We start from the raw sequence: 20,072 nt of genomic DNA, 5'->3' as shown, positions 1-20,072 counted from the left end.
TTAGGGAGACATTCTGCAGTTCAGACTTGCTGTATGAACACAAAAATGTAAGGATAGCAAAATGCCACAACTTGTCTGCCTACTGAGTCCTAGCACAGTCATATATACCAGATTATACTTGGTGCCTGTGTGTGTGTGTGTGTAATCCAGTCATTTCTCCAACCTGCTCTGTCTGCAGGGTCTTTGCAAAGGGATTTAAGGGCTGAATGAAGTTAAGAGAAGTTTCTCACAAGGATGTGGAGATATCAGTGTGTTCGCCAGATACCCAAGCAAGGCTCGAAGCTGAGTTTAGTTTCTCCTTGACACTTAAAAAAAATCTCTCGAGGAAAAAAAGAAACTGAACCTTGGTGTGCCATCTTGATAACTTTTGTTTAATAGACAGGTTTCAGGTGATATATGTTCCATGAAATATTAAACAACAGAAGGAGGGGCTTGTCCAGAGAATCACAATTAGAAAAGTGCCACACATTATTGGCAAACACTCTTGCCAACCCTGTGTGGTACACTTCTATGCCAACATTTTGAACATGGCACACCCACTGAACAAGCCAGAACAGAATAAACAATGTCAATCTAGAGTTGAAGCCCTTGATAAATCAGGGGAACACGTTTATTTAAAAAAACACAGTTGTGACATCATCACCACCTCTCCCCTGACAGCAGGTAGCTACTGAGTGTGTGCTGACCTACTCAATCACTGGCAACCGTTTGTGAGAGAAGACCTTTCTCTATTCTACCCTTCTCTCCTTTTATTCAGCCTCTTGAATCAGATGTGGTATTATGTGTGCATGTACATAGAGAATGTTTTTACAGTTTGCCATTTCCAATTATTTATTAAATTTCTTCTCTAACTGAACCCAAAGGATGGTCAGAAAGTATAGAGTGAGAGAGAGAGTATGAAAAACAAAGACAAAAGAAAAGAAAAAGAGGGAGAATAGCATTGGCGAGGCAATATCCCCTTCCTTTTCCCCAGGTCCAGTGCATCTTGTTTGCCCCTGAAACACAATTACAAGGGGATGGAGAGAGGAGACAGAGGAAAGAGGAGTCAGAAACCAGAGAGAGAAGAGGAAAGGCATTTTCAGGAAAGAAAAGACGCGTGGGTAATATGTTTTAATGTGTCATTACTACACAGATTCATTAGTATTAAAACTAACTAATCAACCTCTCCAGAATAAACACGGCACAACAACTTGAACACATTTTGTGAGCACTTGATTCTACAGCCTGCAGTTTGCAAGTAATAAAGTGCACAATAATGTCTGATCCAATGGTTTGATCAACTACCATAATGCAGAAATCACTTTCTCTGAGTTTATCAACTAAAAAAATCAGCAACTGTGTTGCCAGGCAGGTACTGTATATTGTTGCTATATGGATCAGGCTGTAAAATGAAGTGCTACCCACAACTTCTCTGCACAGAAAAATACAACATTGCTCAGCAATACAATAGGAATCATAAGCTTTCATTTATATTTGAGGCCTCTAAGTAAATACGGTACACATGCTCATAATGTTAACATTAAACAAAAAGTGCAGAAGGGGTAGGCAAATCCATGGTGGCATACTGCTCAGAGACCATCGATACAAATGTGACATTTTCAATACATTACCAATTTCCTCTCAAGTTTTCTTTTATTTTTACAAACATAAAACTTAACATCTCGGGTGACAACAAATATGTCCAGTTCAAACAAATACACACATGGCAAAAAAAAAAGCTTAAAGACTTGTATGCAACAACGTGGAAAATCATTACGACTTCTTCTATAGTGAATATGCACTGTTGAAATGTGCAGAACATTTAATAAGGGCAATATTTTTGTAACAGTAAATCCAAAAACTAAATATTGGTAACACTCTTGTTGACTGGAGTTGCCTTCCCCTTGGTCCACTGATGAACAATACACTGTACATGTACATGACATCACACACGCTGCACTGGGCATGGCACATGCTTTTTGTCTTGTGGTGTAACACACACACACACATACACATACACATACACACACACACACGCACACACGCACATACGCTCATACACACACACTCCTCTTCAGGCAGGCTTGAGTCAGGCGGTAGTTGTGGTGAGAGGACAGCTGGGTGTCGGTACAGCTGTATTTACCTGCAGTGCCTTATTTAGCCATGGCTTTGATGGCAATTGCAGCCTCCTCCTCCATTGCATGTAGAACAGTAATCTGGAAAAACACAAGGGAGTCAAAGTCACAGTGGGTCTGTTAATCTGAGTGTGTCTGCCAAATGTATGACCTGCTGTTTCTATTAGACTGCCATATGTTTTATAGTGGCACTGACGTGAAAATCTTGGGATGCTAGTTTTGGTGCCATTTCTTTTTTTTCTTTCTTTTTTGCTTTAAGTGAGTTCAAACAGCGTTTGATGTCGCTCCATCACAACTTAAAATATAACGTACAGTGGTAAAATAAGCATTCATCATGAATGTGGGGACAAAAATAAAAGATTCCTATTTGGCTCAACATGATTTCTATTCAACAGCAACTCTGATAAAATGCATCATGTAGCTCACAGGGATCACATTTGGTTATGTTTCATCCAAAAATCATTTGCAAGTAGTCACAATCAAATCCAAATGAAGAAACAAACAATGTTGCTGTCTTAACATTAATCTCATCAACAGGCACTTGAGCTGCCTGATGTCTCTTCATAATCACCATGATACAGTGAACACAGGCCGAAACATGGTAATGAGGTCATTAATTAAGAAAATTAATCCATTAATTAGCAAGCATTTCTGTCATCATACTTGTCTTCACTGAACACATGGGTGGTATTAATGTGGACTCCTATTTTTCTACCTTTGGGAGCCCAAATGACCAATAGGGACACATTCTTTTCTAAACTGTTCCATTACTGAGCAAGAACGCTTCAGCCAGCAGCCAAGAAAACAGGCTGTAGTGTAATCGAATGGGGCAAGTTCGCCAGTCAAATTACGTCCACATTTTGCCACTGACAACGTCAGATTGTTATTATCAGTGTCTGATAACATTATGGAAAGGATCCCTATAGAGCTGCAGACATTCTTCTTTGCGCCTAATAACACTGCAGGTCTCTTGCTATTGGAACAGAATTTTTCTTTAGGTAGAAGTGCTTTGGTGTAGGATTTCTTCTCTTTGGCTGGATATTGTAATCTCAGTCAGGGTGGTACCTGCAGACAAGGTGCAGTATATGGACAGAAGTGTCCATACACTCCTGACGCATACCTAGCCACATACCTAGCCACAACTTCTGTGTGTCACTATACTCTGCTGAATGAAGTGTGGCGCATCACTTTGTTGCCAGAGTTCAAATTTTTTAAGGTAACAAAAACTCCAACACAACTCACTCTTCTGGTGACTTCTCTCTCAAGCTCTCATGTTCCACTGTTGTCTTCCTACAACAACTCCCCTCACGCAAGGTTTCTGAGCGAGACTTCTCCTTGAGTGAGACCTCTGTTAAGGTGATACATGTCTAGCTCTGCATGATCCTTTCCATAAAGTTATCAGACAATTATGATAACAATCTGAGCCTGTCAATGGCAAAAACAAACACTTTAAGTGGATGTAATTTGACAGGCATACTCGCTCTGTGAGATAAAATTGCAGACCGTTTCACGGTTGCTGGCTGAAGCTCAATACTGCCACAATTCCAAAAATATATTTTATTTTTAAATACCACTCATTTGGATGCCAAATGTGGAGGAAATAGGACCCAAATTGAAAAATACTGTAATTATCCTTTAACATGTAAATGTATCCATAAAGTTGCAGCAAAATCTAACAAGATCATCTGTTCTATAGGGGGAACTTGTGTTTTATATATAAAGTTTCTAGCATATGTTGTTCTAAAGTTACTGCGCTGCCAATTGTACACACAAACACACACACACCCACACACACCCAGTACGGTAAGGGCATGTACCAAGCTGTCGGGACACAAAAATGCAGCTGAACAAGTGCACGATGGGGTAATACTACTTACCAGAATCTCCTCCCCAGCTTCATACTTGCTCGTGATCTCTTTGCCCAGATCTCCCTCAGGCACCCTCAGGTCCTCTCTCACCTCCCCGCTGTCCTGGAGCAGGGACAGGTAGCCATCTTGGATGCCAATCAGCTGCAACCACACGGAGTGGGGGGGACGGGGGACAGAGGAGGGAGGAAGAGGAGGATTAAGCAAACAGCTTCGCTAATTAATTAGTCAGGATGTGATGTGTGGAAACTTTAGCATTTTCCACTTTCTGTTCCCTTGATTTGTTTTTTTCCCCTCTTTCCCTCCGCTTGTATCACGGTTCTGGTTTCAGCTCACATGCTGGGCAGAAAGGCAGAACCTCACTGATCCAGACAGTGGTTAAGGCAGTGGTTCTCAATATTTTTGATGTCAAGGATCCCCAAATTGATACACATCAGGCTGCAGACCCATATTTGATGAGAAGTAGTCTCAGGGGTCTGCACATCTGGTAAGATTTAGTTATTCCATGCCTCATATTTTGAAAACACTTTTATGGAGCATGCAATGTATAAATTTGAGTTTAAATTATTTCCATTCTACAGATTATTTAAGTGAATGTGCTATTAAGACCAAGAGCTATTTCCACCATTATTCCTGACAAATGTTTGGCTACAGTATATTGTTAGCTCCTTATTATATGGCACTGATGTAAAATAAATACCATTTTGTCATATATTAACACAGATGGGCAAAAATACATCAAATATATTTTACATATTATAAACACACTAAAAATCATAAGTTACATGCCAACTTATAAGAATATGACAGGAAAGAGGAGTGAGATCAGTGTTATTACTCCATATGTTTTCATCTGACAGGCTCCAGATATGAGCACGGTGACGTAAGGCTATGTGAGCAGTGGGACTGCATGTACAGTAGAGAGTAGATGATTTCACTTCAACAGGATATCCTGCACCATCTGCCTTTTCAGTTTGGCAAGCAGTACACATTCCACTGCACTTAACAGGGATCTTATTCTTACCAGTTTGATTAGCTGCCTGGTTTTTACCACTAAACAGTCTCTGCTGCCTACTAGCAAAGTGTCAATTTCTTTAAGCCACGCTACAAGGACAAATGCTGCCTCATCAAGAATCAGTATTTTTACAAGTGCCTTGCTACAAACTACAAACAGCAGATTTCTGTGTTTCCACTACAGCCATACTTGTAAAACCATCCATAACAATGACCACAACTACATTTAGGTCTCAGAGAGTTTTGTGGATGCAGAGACAATGATCAAACAACTTCAACCAATCTGATTTAAGTATTATGACAGAATGAAGAGGGAGAGTTCAGTAAATCACTGAAGTAATGCTTATGTTCTTGACGAACTTATGGCATTAGGAACGCTTGAGCAACCATGTTTTGTTATAGTTCATATTTGTTGTTGACAATGTGAATGTGCCTTTAAGTTGCATTTTCTAAATAAACTGAGCTGGCTTTGTTGCAGTGGTAAATGTACTGAAAAGCTGGTGAGGCCTCGAGGATGATGGACACAATGTCTGGCATTGAACCGCTGACTTTTTGGTTTTTAGGATGAGCCACTCTTCCTCCATGAGAAACAGTAAACAACTCTCACCTAAAACTAGAGACCAGATGACCAAAATTCTCAACAGCATTGACTGAATTTGAAAGCCACAAGGAAATGTTATTTTAATGGTGCCTTCTTTCCAAATTTCTACTGGTGTAATGATTTAGTCATTTCATCAATACATTGATTATAATTTCTACTGATTAAATCAAGTCCATGTTTAATTAGGGCACCAAATCATTGTTTGCAGGGCCAATGGGCTTTACAGGCCCAGTTAGTTTAAAACAAAAAAAATAGGGTGAGACCCCCTGAGTTGAACCCTCATAATGGACAACTCCCCCAAAAAACCCATGGGTAATTGGGAAAAAGGAAGGGAAAATTCAAGGAGCAGCCCCATCCTGGCCAGGAGATGATTTGCTGAAATAAAACTGAATAGAATGAATCGTTCTCACTGTGAGAGATCATCAGTGTGAGAGCTTTGAATCGAACCAGTCAAGTTATAAAATGTTGGCTAAATCAACTGAATTGGTTGAATCAAACCAGTGACTTGAAACGTGATTTACATACTCAAAAGCAAACTGAATTGCTGCAAAACAGAAAAGTCAAACTGCCAAATAATGAAATCACCAGTCAAACTGAAGCTCTGTTAAGGCAAAGATACACACCATTCAAATCTCAGTTTGCAACAGAGGTGTGTTGTGTGTGTGTGTGTATGTGTGAGTAAGAGCATGAGAGAGAGAGAGAGAGAGAGAGAGAGAGAGAGAGAGAGAGAGAGAGAGAGAGACAGAGAGACAGAGAGAGAGAGAGAGAGGCAGCTGAACCCTATTGCACCTTCAGTGTAGCAAACCACTATAAAAAGCTATGAAAAGAGGGACTGTTCAAAAATCTGACTGTATTATTGACAGTAATTACTATATACATCTACTGGTATGCCATAAACTCACCACTAAAATGCCAATTCTGTTACATTTATTGTTAAATAGGGGCAAGATCTGATGTGCATAATTAACTAACGAGGTGAAAAAGTGATTTTTCATTTCATTGTGACTTTAAATTTTAATTTCCCCTTTTTAATTACACCTCTCTCTGTCCTCCAGCTCTCTCTGCCGCACTCCTCCTGCCCCCCCAATTCACCTGGTAATCATTTCTCCTGATGTTGGGGACGTCCATGTTGTGGGTGGAGGGACAGATATCTTCATACTTCTTACCAGAGAAGATGTCGATACCAACCAAGTGGACCTACACAAGGACACGGCATGTACAGGACAAGATGAGTAATCAGTTTTCCCATCCAAAATGCTAGAGCCAAATCTTAAGCTGCTTGTCAGTCAATATCTCTAAAATATTGATGAACCAGAGTAAAGTGTAAAGGTTTCTAAAGCGTGTTTGGTTTCATTTTTTATCAATCATTTTGCAAGTGTGGGTATAACATTTTCAATTGGTAAATATCTCAACATTCAATCGGCCCTATGGTACATTAATGCTCATTTATATACTGAAAAACTGAGTAATGTGCATTGCATTAATATTAACAAGGGTGTTTGTTTTTGTTGCTCAGATAAATGGATTGATAGAGCATAGTGATGCTTCAGTGGCATTCCCTCTTGACCCATATTCCCCCTGAAGGGTGAAATAGAGGCAAGAGAGGGTCCAATGAAGCCAGAATTAGACCTGCCTGGATGATTTGCAGTGTTTCCAGAGCAAAGGCCATGCTATAATACTGGCAAACGAAAGCCTATACTGAAAAATAACCAAAATTTTTTTAAAAAGTTGTGACAACCTGGTTGTGCTCTAGGTTTTTGAACTGCTGACCTTAGCGTGGCCATGCTTGCCAGTCTTGGAGGTGGACATCTCGACAATCTTGCAGGGTCGGCCTTTCAGCAGGACAAAGCCATTTTTGCGCAGGGCCGAGCACTGCATGGGGAAGGTGGAGGATGCCCCAGCATCGCCTGTCTGGAAGTCCAGCTCTGCATCTGCCATGCCTGCTGTGGAGGCCAAAACACACAGTAAGGATGCATCACTACAGGTTAATGACAGGTTAATGACACAGCTGCAGGTGTCTGGGTCAGGTCAGGTGTAGCCTCACTAACTTTACTATGGCACTTAATGCACATACACTAAACACTTGGCACTCAGTTTGAAGAGGACTGATTAGCAGTCAGTGTTAACTAGCGGATATCAGTGTCACTCACAGCTATCACCCTCACAGAAGGAGACACGAATCTGAGAGTTTGCTGATGGGAAGAACAAAAACTGTGTGTGACAGGGAAACCGGCAAATTTAATCGTTTATTACATGCTGTCGAGCAAATTCACAGACAGGGGAGAGGACAGGACTACACCGGGCTAAATTAAGCAACAGAAATACGGCACCTGTTAACTAAACGAAGCCCAGACAGAGCGTTACACACCGAATGTAGGAAGAAACAAAACACAAAATGGGTCACAAATTACTCGCCATGTCAACAGAAGAATAACTGTTATGTTTTCAATGAAAAAGCCGCAGCGGTTTGACGAAATGTGCGGCGAGGCTCTGGATAACGTTAACTGACATTTGCTAACTTTTAAATAGCGGCGGAGTCCGTGTTGTAACTGCCACGCGTACATTTGACGTTCTGTACGTTTAACACCCAACGGACACATTATAAACACACACATACATATACATACATATATAAACATATATCTACAGAGACGACACGGCAATTGCAAAAGTTATAAACTATGCTTCTACAAGCTAGCTAAATGTATAGGCTATTTCCACTGATGTACATTTTCGACTGGCAGGCCGACGGTAAAACAGGCCGTTAGTTGCGGCTAATCCGCGCTAATGACATAAATCAAAATTCAAGCAGCTGCTAGTATGGCTGGGACATTCACACGGCAGCAGCGGTGTGAAAACTTCACACAAAACCTTACCTAAGCTGAATTGCTACGGTACAGCCAGGCGTTGTGGGTGATATCCGCAGTGTTGGACAGGGGCAGACTGCGGCCTAGTGCGTACAAAACGTGCCCGGCCCGCCGGTAACGTTAACGGTGTGTCCCCGCATCCATGCGCACTGCACCCGGCCCGCTTATAAGGCCCTTTCTGACAGCAAGCACGGGCCAAAGGGCACAAAACTGCCTTTAGCCTTTTAGACAAGTTGTATTTTTTAATGTAAACCTCCATAACAATGGCCAAGCCCAACGGCGCCCGTTGATAAATCCACATTTATAGCGATTTAATGCCTGTTGGCCCGCTGCTTGAACAGTAATGACTAAGGCTAATACACGTGATGGCTACGGCGTGCACCAGCGCGATGAGACACTTAAAACTTATGCTGTAGATAACAACTACAGCTGGTGCGTTCACAGTAACCACCTCGTTGTGAACTGAATACTAATAATAAAGTCGCATATGATGCAAAAAAAACTTCCAAACAACGAGAGAGAGGTTTCATTTTCATGTCTGAATCAAAGCCAAGGGTGCTAGGATAGAATATCACGCCTTTGGTGGTTTTCTGTTAAAGCAGCAGGCCGTAATTATTATTTAACTGGATGCTTAGAGGGAATATTACACATTAGCAAACACAGAGCGACGTGCATAAGGATAACCTATCTGCTCAGGCGCAAACACGCCCCGTCTGGTGGATGTTTTGATAAGGAACTTACCCCTGGTGATAATGCGTTTCCTCTTTTGTGCTACTTCGAGCGCTTTTTATCAGCCGTTCTCCCTTTAATTCCTCCTCCTTTTTTCCTCCCTCCCTGGCTGTGTCCGTGCTCCTGGTCGTCTGCTCTCCTCCGCGGTGCCTCCTCTCTGGCTGGTGATGTCGTGGCTTTTTTTTCCTTTCCTCCTTTATCCGCGAGCGCTCTCTCCTTTTTTATTCCTCTTTCATTCCAGTCGTTTCCCCTCTTTCTCTCTCTCTCTCACACACTCTCTCTCTCCTCTCTCTCCCCTGTTTTGTCCGATTGCAGTAGGTCTCGTACTGAGGCTCAAGCTTTTAGGTCAGCTGTCAGCCCGAAAAGAATCAGATCCCTAAACCCCACACTGTATGTACTGTTGCCTACACTCCACCTCTCTCTCTCTCCCTCATCCAGCCGCTCGCCTCGGTCAAGTCAGGCGCAATGGAGAGCAGAAATTCCGGTCGAAAGTTTCAAAACAAGTCCCTTTAAACTTCACACTCCATTTGGAACCATGTTCTATAGCATACATATTGTGTTTGGCAGATATCATGTATGTCCACCTTATGTATATGCTGGCATACACAATATAGGCCAATGTTCAGTGTTTGGACATCGTCATAGGTCTTTTTAATATTTATATTATAGCCTTGGTTGAAAATGCAGTGATCATCAGGAAGCAAACTGAACACGAATACTTCAGATTAGTGAAACCGTCAGGTAGACTGGGTTGGTATAGAATAAGAAAACTCACTTACACTACATTAAAGGCAGACTTGTCTTTACCTAGTTGTGATGTGGTAAAGAATTGACACCCAATTCTCAAAATAACATAACTTAAAAATGCTTCTGCGGTTCAGGACAACTCAATAAGTGTTACATTAACTCTGTGGGTTTATACCTATATAGTATTCCAACCCAAATCTTGTTTGGGACATTTTTATAAGTAATGTTCTGGCAATTAAAAGACATCCTGGTGCTTAAGGATAGGAAGATCTACACTCTGGCCTTCAGTTGTTATTATCATAAAGTAAAAACACAATGTTTGCTGAGTGTTAAGTATATTTTCAGAAAGAAAGTATTTATATATTTTTATGTATTTTTAATTACCCCATTCACCAGTAATGTACTTCAGTCTGAATAACATCTTATGATGAATTCTATAAATGTACCCTGTAAAAATGTATATCAGCCTGTAAAGGTGTGTAAACTGAGTTCAAGTGAGTTTATGCTCCACTGTATCTGTGATCTCTGACCTGCCTGTCTTTCACATGTTGCGTTTCCCCTCTCAGTTGCAATGTTCAGCCAACAAGACTCTGGGACAGGCCACTGACATCATAGACTTGAGGCTGATGAACATGTTGCAGTATATTTTTCAAGTAATGCAGTGCTAAAGTCTTCAAATAGGGTACTGAATGGGCTGTCTTTGGAGAGAAACATAGCATAAATTAAATATAATTGCTATTTATCTACTCATAATATCCTTTTCATGCATGCATAGGTATTCAAGCTCATGCATGTTGTTGTACATGGCTGCCAAAATTACAAAAATTACCAAACAAAGTTGATGTCACTGCACAGAGAAGGTAATTGGAGGGATTGTTACCAGCTTTAAAAAGTTACTTTTAACTTCTGGCGGTAGCACAATTGCTCTTGAAGGCTATATAATATTGTTTCCAGCTCCTAATGTCTAGCTGGCCAGACTACACATTAGGCTTGAGCTTTGTATTTTATAGACTACTATTTGTGTTGTTGTGTACATCCAAATGCTTGCTTTCTTTTTATTTTTCAAAAGCGACACAATTGAAACTTTTATTTTTTAAGGCAAAATCAACTGTTTCCGGTATTCTCCTTGCAAACTCTTGCTGTCTTGACGATGGATGTATACAGAGAGCGGTCTTGATGCGTCTTTCATCCCCATGAAACGAACCCCGTCGGTCCCCGCACTGCGCATGCGCCATCACCCTTCATTCTGGAGCCGTGTGGACCTGGGACGCGCCGAGAGGAGGAGAGCGGCTCACATCTTCCTCTGCCCCCATTTGTATGTCCTGCCACTCTACAGGCTGCCCTTTGTAAACAGGAACACCACGGTAAACATGACTGAGGCCTGTCACTCGCCTGACACATTTATCCGCGCATCTTCAGACATTTTTCCAGATGTAACTATTTCCAATTTTTAAAAAATGCAGCGATGACCGTTTAATTCAATGGCAGATAGGCTGGGAGAGAGAGAGAGAGAGAGAGAGAGAGAGAGAGAGAGAGAGAAAAAGACAGGTAAACTCTGATTTGTGGGTGGGGATCACCATGGGGCATTATAATTACCAATATTAATCAAAAACACAATTATGGTCTATGTTGCGGCTTTACTAGAAAACAAGTATAATTTTGCTATTAAAAGACGCACCGCTCATTCGTGTATTTACATTCATTCTCATAGCACTTACAATAGTGCAGTATTCAGTGATTCTACATCAAGATTTATCACAGGCAAAGGGTAGCCAGACTCAGAGTAAGGTGCGTTGAGCTGGGTTTACCCTCCACTACATCCCTAAATATGGTGTTTGTGTATGGCCAATGCTGCTCGGATCACTTCACTTGTCGTTTCTTATCCTACTTATCATGTAAAAAAAAAAAAAAAAAAAAAAAAAAGTTAACCCTCATCAGGATGCAATGGCCTGAGAGACGGGTGGCATGCCAAACAGGATCCAAGTTGTCTGATTCTGCTCGGGATTCTTAGAAAACTTTCTTAATCCACAGAGAAAGGGAGGGCTGTCATCCCGGGCGGGTGCCCTTCTGTTACTGATGGTCACACTCGTAATTAGTGTCTTCTCTGCGCAGAGAACCGGGGCTTCTGTTCTGTTCACAGCGAATGGATTCGTTGAACTTGGCAGCTCCCGGAGCGACTGGGTTAAATTTAGCTCTGTGAAACTGGAGTCCTATGACCTATGTGCTAAGGGCTACAGTGGGCGAGTTAAAGGAGTAGTTCACTCCAAAATTAAAATCCAGTCACTCCCTACATGAAGCCGAGCGTGAGCAGACACTCAGCTGAGGTGGACTGGAGCACCAAACACCTGTAAAGGTGTAATGTTTCAGAGACTCAGGTGCAGAGAAACACTCAGGGCACAAATATGGGGCTCTCTCTCTCTCTCTCTCTCTCTCTCTCTCTCTCTCTCTCTCTCTCTCTCTCTCTCTGTGTGTGTGTGTGTGTGTGTGTGTGTGTAATTGGAAACAGGTGTGGGTGATCAATACAGCAGGAGACACACGAGGGCAGGAACTGAAAGGACAACACAGGTGAGTTCTTCAAAATAAAACAGGAAACACAACAGGCAATTATTAACGTGATGTTGCAAAAAGCTCCCATCATTATTGCCATTTTTATAGCTCCAAATACAAGGTCCATCCTCATGCATCATAACAATCTCGAGAGTTTTCCGGCAATATTATACTGTAGATGTAAACGTCCAATGTCTAGTTTTTGTTTTGGGGTGAACTATTCCTTTAATGATGGGTAGAGGTGTGTGGCAATGGGGGCAGCAGAGTCAGAGCAGGCTCGGGGCGATCACTGATCAATTAAGTCTGGTGCTGATAATATGTCACAGTAATCTGATTACTTTTAAGTAATGACTTTCTATTTTCCCGCTATTTCCTCATTTATTTATTTATTTATTTATTTTAATCTCCAATTTAAAACGACCCAATCCCAGATTAGCTCTTATCAAAATTAGTCATCGTCTTTATGAGACAAACTAGAAAAAAAATCCAGCGGTGTGTCTAAGTAATATGACTAATTGTATCTAGTAGGAGAAGTAAGAGCTAGCCTACATCAACACGATCATTCATAGAGAGGGAGGGATAAAACGGAGGTATCGCGATGTTTGAATGTGTGAGCGGCTGTTTGAGCTCATGCAGGTAACTGAGCTGTCTGCTCCCAGCAGGGAATATCAGATTGTAGTGTAAAATCCCTATGTGCAAAAGATGCATGAGGTTTGCATGAAACACTAAAAATAAAGTCCGTTCTACATAGAGCTTTAATGGCTCTCTAGTTTTATTACATGTAAAGTAATGTACATAAATTGACTTATAGAATAAAAATGTATAATGTATAAGTAGCCTACACACCGATACGAGGAGGATACAAAGCGACAGCTCACTTGCGTTCACTGTGACATTCCTCTGAAATGATTAAGGAGTGGCTTAGCAGTGCTTGTGAGAAACGGGCTGATCAACATGGCAGCTCTTGTTTGTGTTGGCTGATCTGCGGCCCGGCAGACCACTAATTTATCACCGGCGGCTGCGGGGGCTGAAACATGCGCCACAGTGACAGGTGCACCCCAGGGCCCATGCGCAGTGTAGGGCGCTGGTATTTTCACTAAGGGACAGGCATCACAGCGTGTCAGCCCCACGCATATGGGCATTTCGTTCATTTTAATGAGGGTGTAATTATATTTCTTGTATTATGTCTATACTAGCCTGAGTCAGCCTGGTAAACTTAAGACCTTGCAGTAATCATCCATGATTCTGAACAGTGTAGCTTTATACAAAAGGTCAAAGGGCTTATAGTAGATGTTTTTTAAAGGGCAATCACAAACTATCTCAACCAGGCACTGTTTAACATTTGATAGTAAATAAAAACATGCGAAAATATGTGTACTGACTTTTAAGAGGGGTTTTCTCCCCTTTAAAATACGCCTAGCCTACTTCATATAAGTCGTCTGAATTCAACCTGTCTAACTTAGTGCCAGTCTAAATAGGTGGGCGAACAGGTCTACCTGTTCTCCACCTGTCAATTTTACCCTCACAATTGCCAACCAGGCTCAGCCAATTAGACTCCTGGACGGGCTCTTGTGAAACCAATGAGGGCGCAGCTTCCGTCCGGCAGCCTGTGGGGATGTCGGGATAAAATCTTAGCTGTGGCGGAGAGCAAAGGTTTTGGAGAGAGCAGGAGGGAGGGGACACAGGAGTGAAAGTGTATCCGAGAGCGAGCATGACCGACGCCGAGGCGCAGAGCGCTCCACCATCGGCACCGGTGGAAGAGAAGCCCCAGCCGGAGAGGAAAGTCATAGGTAGGGCGTGACTCCGATCCAAGCCCAAAGTTTCGTCTGAGGTTTTCCAAACATGTTGAAACAACCAAGTAAAACCTGAATGTGTTCTTATTTGTACATCGGGAGAAATGAGGTTGGACCCACAGTGTAGGCTACGTCGTCGCAGGGGTAGCTGATTTCGACTGTTCGCTCTCAAATTGAGAGAGCAAAGTTTACTCGAGTTTGAAAGTGGCTTAATCAAAATGGTCTTTACAAGCCACCTCCGAAGTTGTACAGACAGTGACAATCAAGCAGCTCTTGCTTTGACACCGTGGAGTGTTTCTTTTTTAGTAGCAACACGTGTTCTGCGTCTTTACACACTTGGGTGCAACCACTGTAAAGAATGGCACAAGTCCCCAAACATGAAATTAAACCAAAAATCCAAAGTCATTAATCCAGCTGTAAAACACATTGTTTAGTTTATATTTCTTGAAATGTTCACTTGACATTTTCTTTGAATGACACTCCTCCCCCTTCGCTTGCGCTCATATTTTATTAATCGGCTGCCTTCAGATGATCAGTCCGATCTATAATAATAAAAGCGAATAAAGTCAGAATGTTGTTTGAGTTTGAATCTGGGTTAGCGGTGCGAACGCATGACCTAAATTTCCCCCTTTGTCGGCGGTCACGCGCTCAGGGTGACAGGTGCGCGCACTCACAGGTGTAAGTCATTTTGTTGGAAATTACAGTGATTCTAGGCACAATTGGTATGCTCCAGATGTTAAAGTCAGAATGAGAGTGCGGCTGAAGTTTGCTGCTTGTTTGTGGAGCTTCAGAGAGTCCGTATCAGCCATTCTGACCTGAGAAAGATAAATGTGGGCCTGTTGTGTTGGAGCCTCCCCTCTTGACCTAGTGGGAGACAAAGTGCTACTGTTAATGATTGACAAGCAGAGCTCCCATTTGTTGTAGCAAGCAAGTCTGCCATGCTTGCCACAGCTGCAATCAGACCTCAGATTCTCTTAATTTCTATACAACTGTGTCTCTTGTGTGAATGATCTACAAATTATTAATGTACTGCTGCCCCTGTCATTTTAGCCACTTTGGTCCAAGGCACAGTGAAATGGTTCAATGTGCGAAATGGATATGGCTTCATAAACAGGTACAATGTTCCCTTTTTAATTACCCTGCAATGCAACCTCAGAGCAGTGTGTCTATATTACCTACATTACTGCAACCCAGTGCACTATCAGGCGCTTCAGCAGTCTAATGAAATGTCTTCCTGTGAGAAAAGTTTGCCAATGTAACTGGGTTTTAATTGTTGCAGGAATGACACCAAAGAGGATGTGTTTGTGCATCAGGTAAGGCAAGGGGAAACTTGTGCCTTTATGACTTATTAAAGTGGGTATTCATGTTCTTTGTTGATTGGTGCCACTTTTTTTTTTTTTAATACATTGCTGTCTCCTCAGACGGCTATCAAAAAGAACAATCCTAGGAAATTCCTCCGCAGTGTGGGAGATGGGGAGGTTGTGGAGTTTGACGTGATTGAAGCAGCAAAGGTAGGAATCATGGAGGCCTTTTGGTATTCATGGTATTTGGTATGCATCACAACACATTTTCTGTGCATTTTCTATTTGCAGATCTTGATTTCTCCGCTCTGCCCCCCTTCCTTGGTATCCCACAGGGTTCAGAAGCAGCCAATGTGACTGGCCCAGGCGGCGTTCCGGTCAAAGGCAGCCGCTATGCACCCAACAAACGCCGCTTCCGCCGACGATTCTACCCCCGCAGCCCTCGGCCGGGCAACCAGGGTCAACCAGGTGATGGTGAGGGGTCCGCGGCTGAGAATGACGCAGTGGCGGAGAATGGGGCTGCGAGGCTCGAACAGCGGCGCCGCAGGCCCCGCCGACCACGGCAGGAGGTATGAGACAGACTCCTGTGGAGCTTTTAATGAGGTTAAATTGGGGTTGTTGCTACGTGGAGCGGTGTCAGTTTTCATGACGGCATTTATTTCCAATTCTGTTTCAACCTTGGCTTTTTTTTTTTCTTGTTATTTCAATCAGAACAGATTGAAAGGATTCTAAAGAAAATTGGGTGTTTATATGTATCTCTTGAAACAGATGGTTTGAGAGAAGTGAATGCTGCAACATTTGTGCTGAAATTCTAAACCAAAGATGAATCTAAATGTAGATGAAAAGACTGTTGGTTCCTACAGTCCACCTTAATTTGAACCTAAAATGCTTCAAATGGCATGAATGTAGTGCTCTCTTTTCTGCTCACTATCACTACTCAGAAGATGAAAAAGTTTTCAGTGCATAGGGGATGGGAAGGTCTATTCAAGGTAGTGGCATTACGTGTGTTTATTAAAGCTGTGTAGACTTGCCTTGTTGCCCAGGCTGAAGTTTGATCTGCTCTCTCAGGGGGAGGCAGGAGAGCAGAAGGAGGAGGCAGAAGAGGGCGACCAGCAGAGGGCGCCCCGCCGCAGATTCCGGCGCCCATTCCGCAGGTGACATGACATCATCGCCTGTATTTCCTGTGAAAACACACTTGAGCGGTCCCCGTTTACTGATGCGGGAAAATAGAACTGATCAACACAAATAACTCGCCTGGTGATTCAAGACCTTCTGATGAATATACCAACACATCTTCCCGTAGGCCATTCCGTCCCCGTCCCTCTGCCGAGCAGCCTGCAGAGGGCCAGCAGGCAGCTGCTCCAGGGGAGGCCCCAGCACAGGGGGAGGGCAAGCAGCCGGATGCCTCTGGAGACCAGCAGAGCAATGGAGTAGCAGCTGAGGGCCAAGGACAGAAACCACGCCGCCAGTTTAGTCGCCGCAGGCAAAGAAACTCTGAGTCGTCTGTGTCTAAAGTGAGCATGGCCGCTGCATGTGGGACTTTAATCTGTGCCAGTTGGACATTCCAAGAGAAACTAGTGTAAACATTTGACCAAAAAGCACTATCATACGCAGGAGGATAGTTAACCCAATGAATCTTGTGGGTTTTTCATGCTGCCTTTGTTTCAGCCTTTTAAGTGGACTCAGATTTTAACTCAATTTTTTGTGCATATGTGAACACAATGTATGAACTCAGACCCAACAAAAACAGACCACAGCGAGACCACAAAGTGGCAGTATTATGTTACACCTTTTTTTTCAATAGTTTTTATGCTTTATTTCCCTTTATTCCATTATACAAATAAGTCAGAATACATAGCAGTAATACAGTTCAGAGAATGCATATTTCCTCATGTTGCCTATGTCTTAGGTGGTTATTTTATTGACACAAATACATAAAATTCTGCTCCAAACAATATACATATGCAAAAATATATAAAATAATACAGAAAAGTATAAAAATCATCATTTCTAATGTAAAAATCATTAATTAAACCAGTATTTAAAGGTTAATGCATTTTTTCATTCATACACTTTGTGTTCAAATGTGATTTACGAGATTCTCATCAGTTTTCCTAATTCTTTTGGCAAAAAAAAAAATCATGATTTCACAAGAAAATGGACAAAGCAGGTACACCTGCCTTTGTCCATCTGAAAACTACCCATAGTGCCAAGCAACACGGGTCTGAGTTCAGAGTGCAAGTGTACCTCTAACACCAATTATGCATAGTGCACCTTTTTAATATGAAGTATTGACTTATCCAAAATGCTTTACAGTCGGAGTGTGATCCACATCTTTTGTAAACCTGGCTTGCGCTGTAATCAGATGTCAGTCAGATGTAAAAGCACAGGCTGATGCCACCTGTGTGTTTAGAAATGTCACGACTCGCGCGGCTTCACCAAAGGACTTGAGTGCGTCGCTGCTCCCGCCGGTTGTCGCTCCCTTCCCTCATCCCACAGTGCAGGAGTCACTGTGGCAGCTGCAGAGATGACTCATCACTGTTTCTGATGGGATGACATGAGCTCATCAGTGCAGATAATGGATGCATGCAAATACAGGTGTAAATCCAGATGTGTAACTGGGGTGCCGGTGGAATTTTAATGCTGGATGTAAATAGGACCTTCTTTGCTCAGCGTGGTTAGAGAAATAATGTGCCGTTAGATTTGAACAGACTAACCCATAGCAGGTGGGGAGAGCGGTTGCCTTGCTAGAGACAGTATTTGACATTCAAACTGGAATATCAGTTTTAATAGTGAAGCGGAACGTGACTAGAAAAGTAGAAGTGTCCTGGAACGCATGCGCACATGTAGTCAGTGACTCTTCGAATTTATTTAATGTTTCATACTGCAGTGTCTGTTTTTTAGGGATAAATGGCTTCTAATTTATTTTTTGTTGTTTACTGCAGAACGGTACAGAGAAGTCGACATCAGAGCCCAGCACCCCGCCTCAGACCTCAAAGCCAGCCGACCTCAAAGCCGCGTCGAAGTCACCGAAGGGCTCCCCCAAAGTGTCTCCTAAAACACCAAAATCACCAGAGGTAATGTTGCTGTTTTCTTTGCATTATGCTCACAAACCTCAGAATTCAAACTGCATGCTCTACCTTAGCTGGTATTAATTTAGATTATGATACACTGGGATTGTTCTTTTTTTTTTTTTTTCTACAAGTGGCACGTATCCATCATGAATATTACTTTAAATTAACCCGAGCTTCTTTTCCCTTGCAGCAGGCACCTGCCACAACAGCTCCAGCTCCAAAAGAGTGACACTAGTGAGAGGACAGTGTCACGTGACCCTTGGCACGAGGTGGGACCCCGCGCAAAAGTGGCGCAACCCTGGGTCAGGTGGGGTGGGCAAGATGAGGGTGTAGCGTTACGCCTCTCATGCTGTAGGTGCCACATCAGCTATTTTTTTTTCCAGAGGGCAAGGTCAAGGTTTAACTGGCTATTTAGTTAATTTTTTTTTTTCCTGTAAGTGGATTTATCTTGCAGTGCTACCGGTAAAGGGATGGGAAGGAGGTTTACATCCCTTTAAGTCTTAAGGGCCTCCTCTTACAGTTTTCTGTTGAGAGCAGGAATCATTTAGATTTTTTTTTTTCCCCAAGTAAAGGCTCGATCTCTGGGAACCTGGATTTCAGATTGAATTTGTCCTTATATTTCAGTGTTAGAAGTGTATCTTTCTTAATTTTGCTGTCTGTCCCCCTTATCAACCCCATGTCTCCCTTGTTTTTTGCCCCTCCCCCCCTTTGTATTTTTAGGTCCAAGGGTTGGTAAACTGGGGGACTGGATCTATTTTGCAACACGTGCACTGCTTCCCCTCCCCCATCCTCCAGCCCACCCCACCTTGCTGCTCTCCCGCCAATATCTGGTTTGGTTTTGCCCCGTCTAGACACTGACGTTTGGAGAGGGGGAGGTAGGGGAGCGGGACATAAATGTGGAAAATGGGTGTTTATTTAGAAATTGAAGGTACATCTTTAAAAGGAAAATGAAAAGAGGGAAAATCTGTGTGATAGCCCAGTTTGTCCATAACCCCCCCAAGCTATTTTTTCTTTGACTAAGATGGGGCACAACAACCAGTGACTAGAGGAACCGGCCTTGATTTTGATTTTATTTTAAGTTTCGGAGGAGAAAACGAGCAGGTGTGTGGTGCATTCTGGGAGTTTTAGTTCTGTTACCACCCCACTCTAAAACATACCACCCCCAATTTCCTCAGTTTTGAGGATGGATTGATTAAAAGAAAACTTTTGTTTTACTTTTCTTATTTTATATGTTTTTCTTTGGAGGGGATTATGTGCAATGTTAGTAACTAAAATGCTAATTAATAAATCATGTTTGCAAAGATCAGGATTTTGTCCTTATTTCTCAGACTGTGGTGCATTATGGCTTGGAGCAAAAAGCTTGGAAATGTGTCACTGCCGCATGTTGGAAGTAGAAGACTTGAGATTATTGATACAATTA

At 42.4% G+C, this 20,072-nt stretch overlaps 2 protein-coding genes across 5 annotated transcripts; one reads left to right on the top strand and one right to left on the bottom strand.

Annotated features, from left to right (window-relative positions):
- Positions 1-18: 18 nt before the first annotated feature.
- Positions 19-9,635, bottom strand: LOC115376334 (eukaryotic translation initiation factor 5A-1). Of its 3 annotated transcripts, XM_030075837.1 has the most exons (6): positions 9,203-9,635; positions 7,365-7,537; positions 6,687-6,791; positions 3,992-4,123; positions 2,123-2,195; positions 19-995 (listed from the first exon to the last, which is right to left on the bottom strand). In XM_030075837.1, exons 2-5 carry the CDS (start codon positions 7,530-7,532, stop codon positions 2,133-2,135), a joined length of 468 nt encoding a protein of 155 aa, XP_029931697.1. In that variant the 5' UTR covers positions 7,533-7,537; positions 9,203-9,635; the 3' UTR covers positions 19-995; positions 2,123-2,132. The 3 variants fall into 3 exon arrangements, with proteins under 3 accessions (XP_029931697.1, XP_029931695.1, XP_029931696.1); XM_030075835.1 differs by having other exon boundaries at positions 351-2,195; XM_030075836.1 differs by lacking the exon at positions 9,203-9,635 and adding an exon at positions 8,471-8,587 and having other exon boundaries at positions 351-2,195.
- Positions 9,636-14,094: 4,459 nt separating this feature from the next.
- On the top strand, positions 14,095-19,958 carry LOC115376575 (Y-box-binding protein 2-A). Of its 2 annotated transcripts, none has more exons than XM_030076249.1 (10): positions 14,095-14,274; positions 15,328-15,391; positions 15,557-15,590; positions 15,699-15,788; positions 15,914-16,147; positions 16,647-16,732; positions 16,882-17,092; positions 18,524-18,655; positions 18,846-18,921; positions 19,373-19,958. In XM_030076249.1, the coding sequence occupies exons 1-9, from the start codon at positions 14,196-14,198 to the stop codon at positions 18,879-18,881; spliced, it is 966 nt and encodes a 321-aa protein (XP_029932109.1). In that variant the 5' UTR covers positions 14,095-14,195; the 3' UTR covers positions 18,882-18,921; positions 19,373-19,958. The 2 variants fall into 2 exon arrangements, with proteins under 2 accessions (XP_029932109.1, XP_029932108.1); XM_030076248.1 differs by having other exon boundaries at positions 14,097-14,274; positions 18,843-18,921.
- Positions 19,959-20,072: the final 114 nt, after the last annotated feature.

This window comes from Myripristis murdjan, chromosome 18 (genome assembly GCF_902150065.1).
Source record: "Myripristis murdjan chromosome 18, fMyrMur1.1, whole genome shotgun sequence".
Taxonomy (NCBI): Eukaryota; Metazoa; Chordata; class Actinopteri; order Holocentriformes; family Holocentridae; genus Myripristis; species Myripristis murdjan.
Note: the sequence above shows the minus strand (reverse complement) of the source record. Positions and strands in the feature narration are given on the sequence as shown.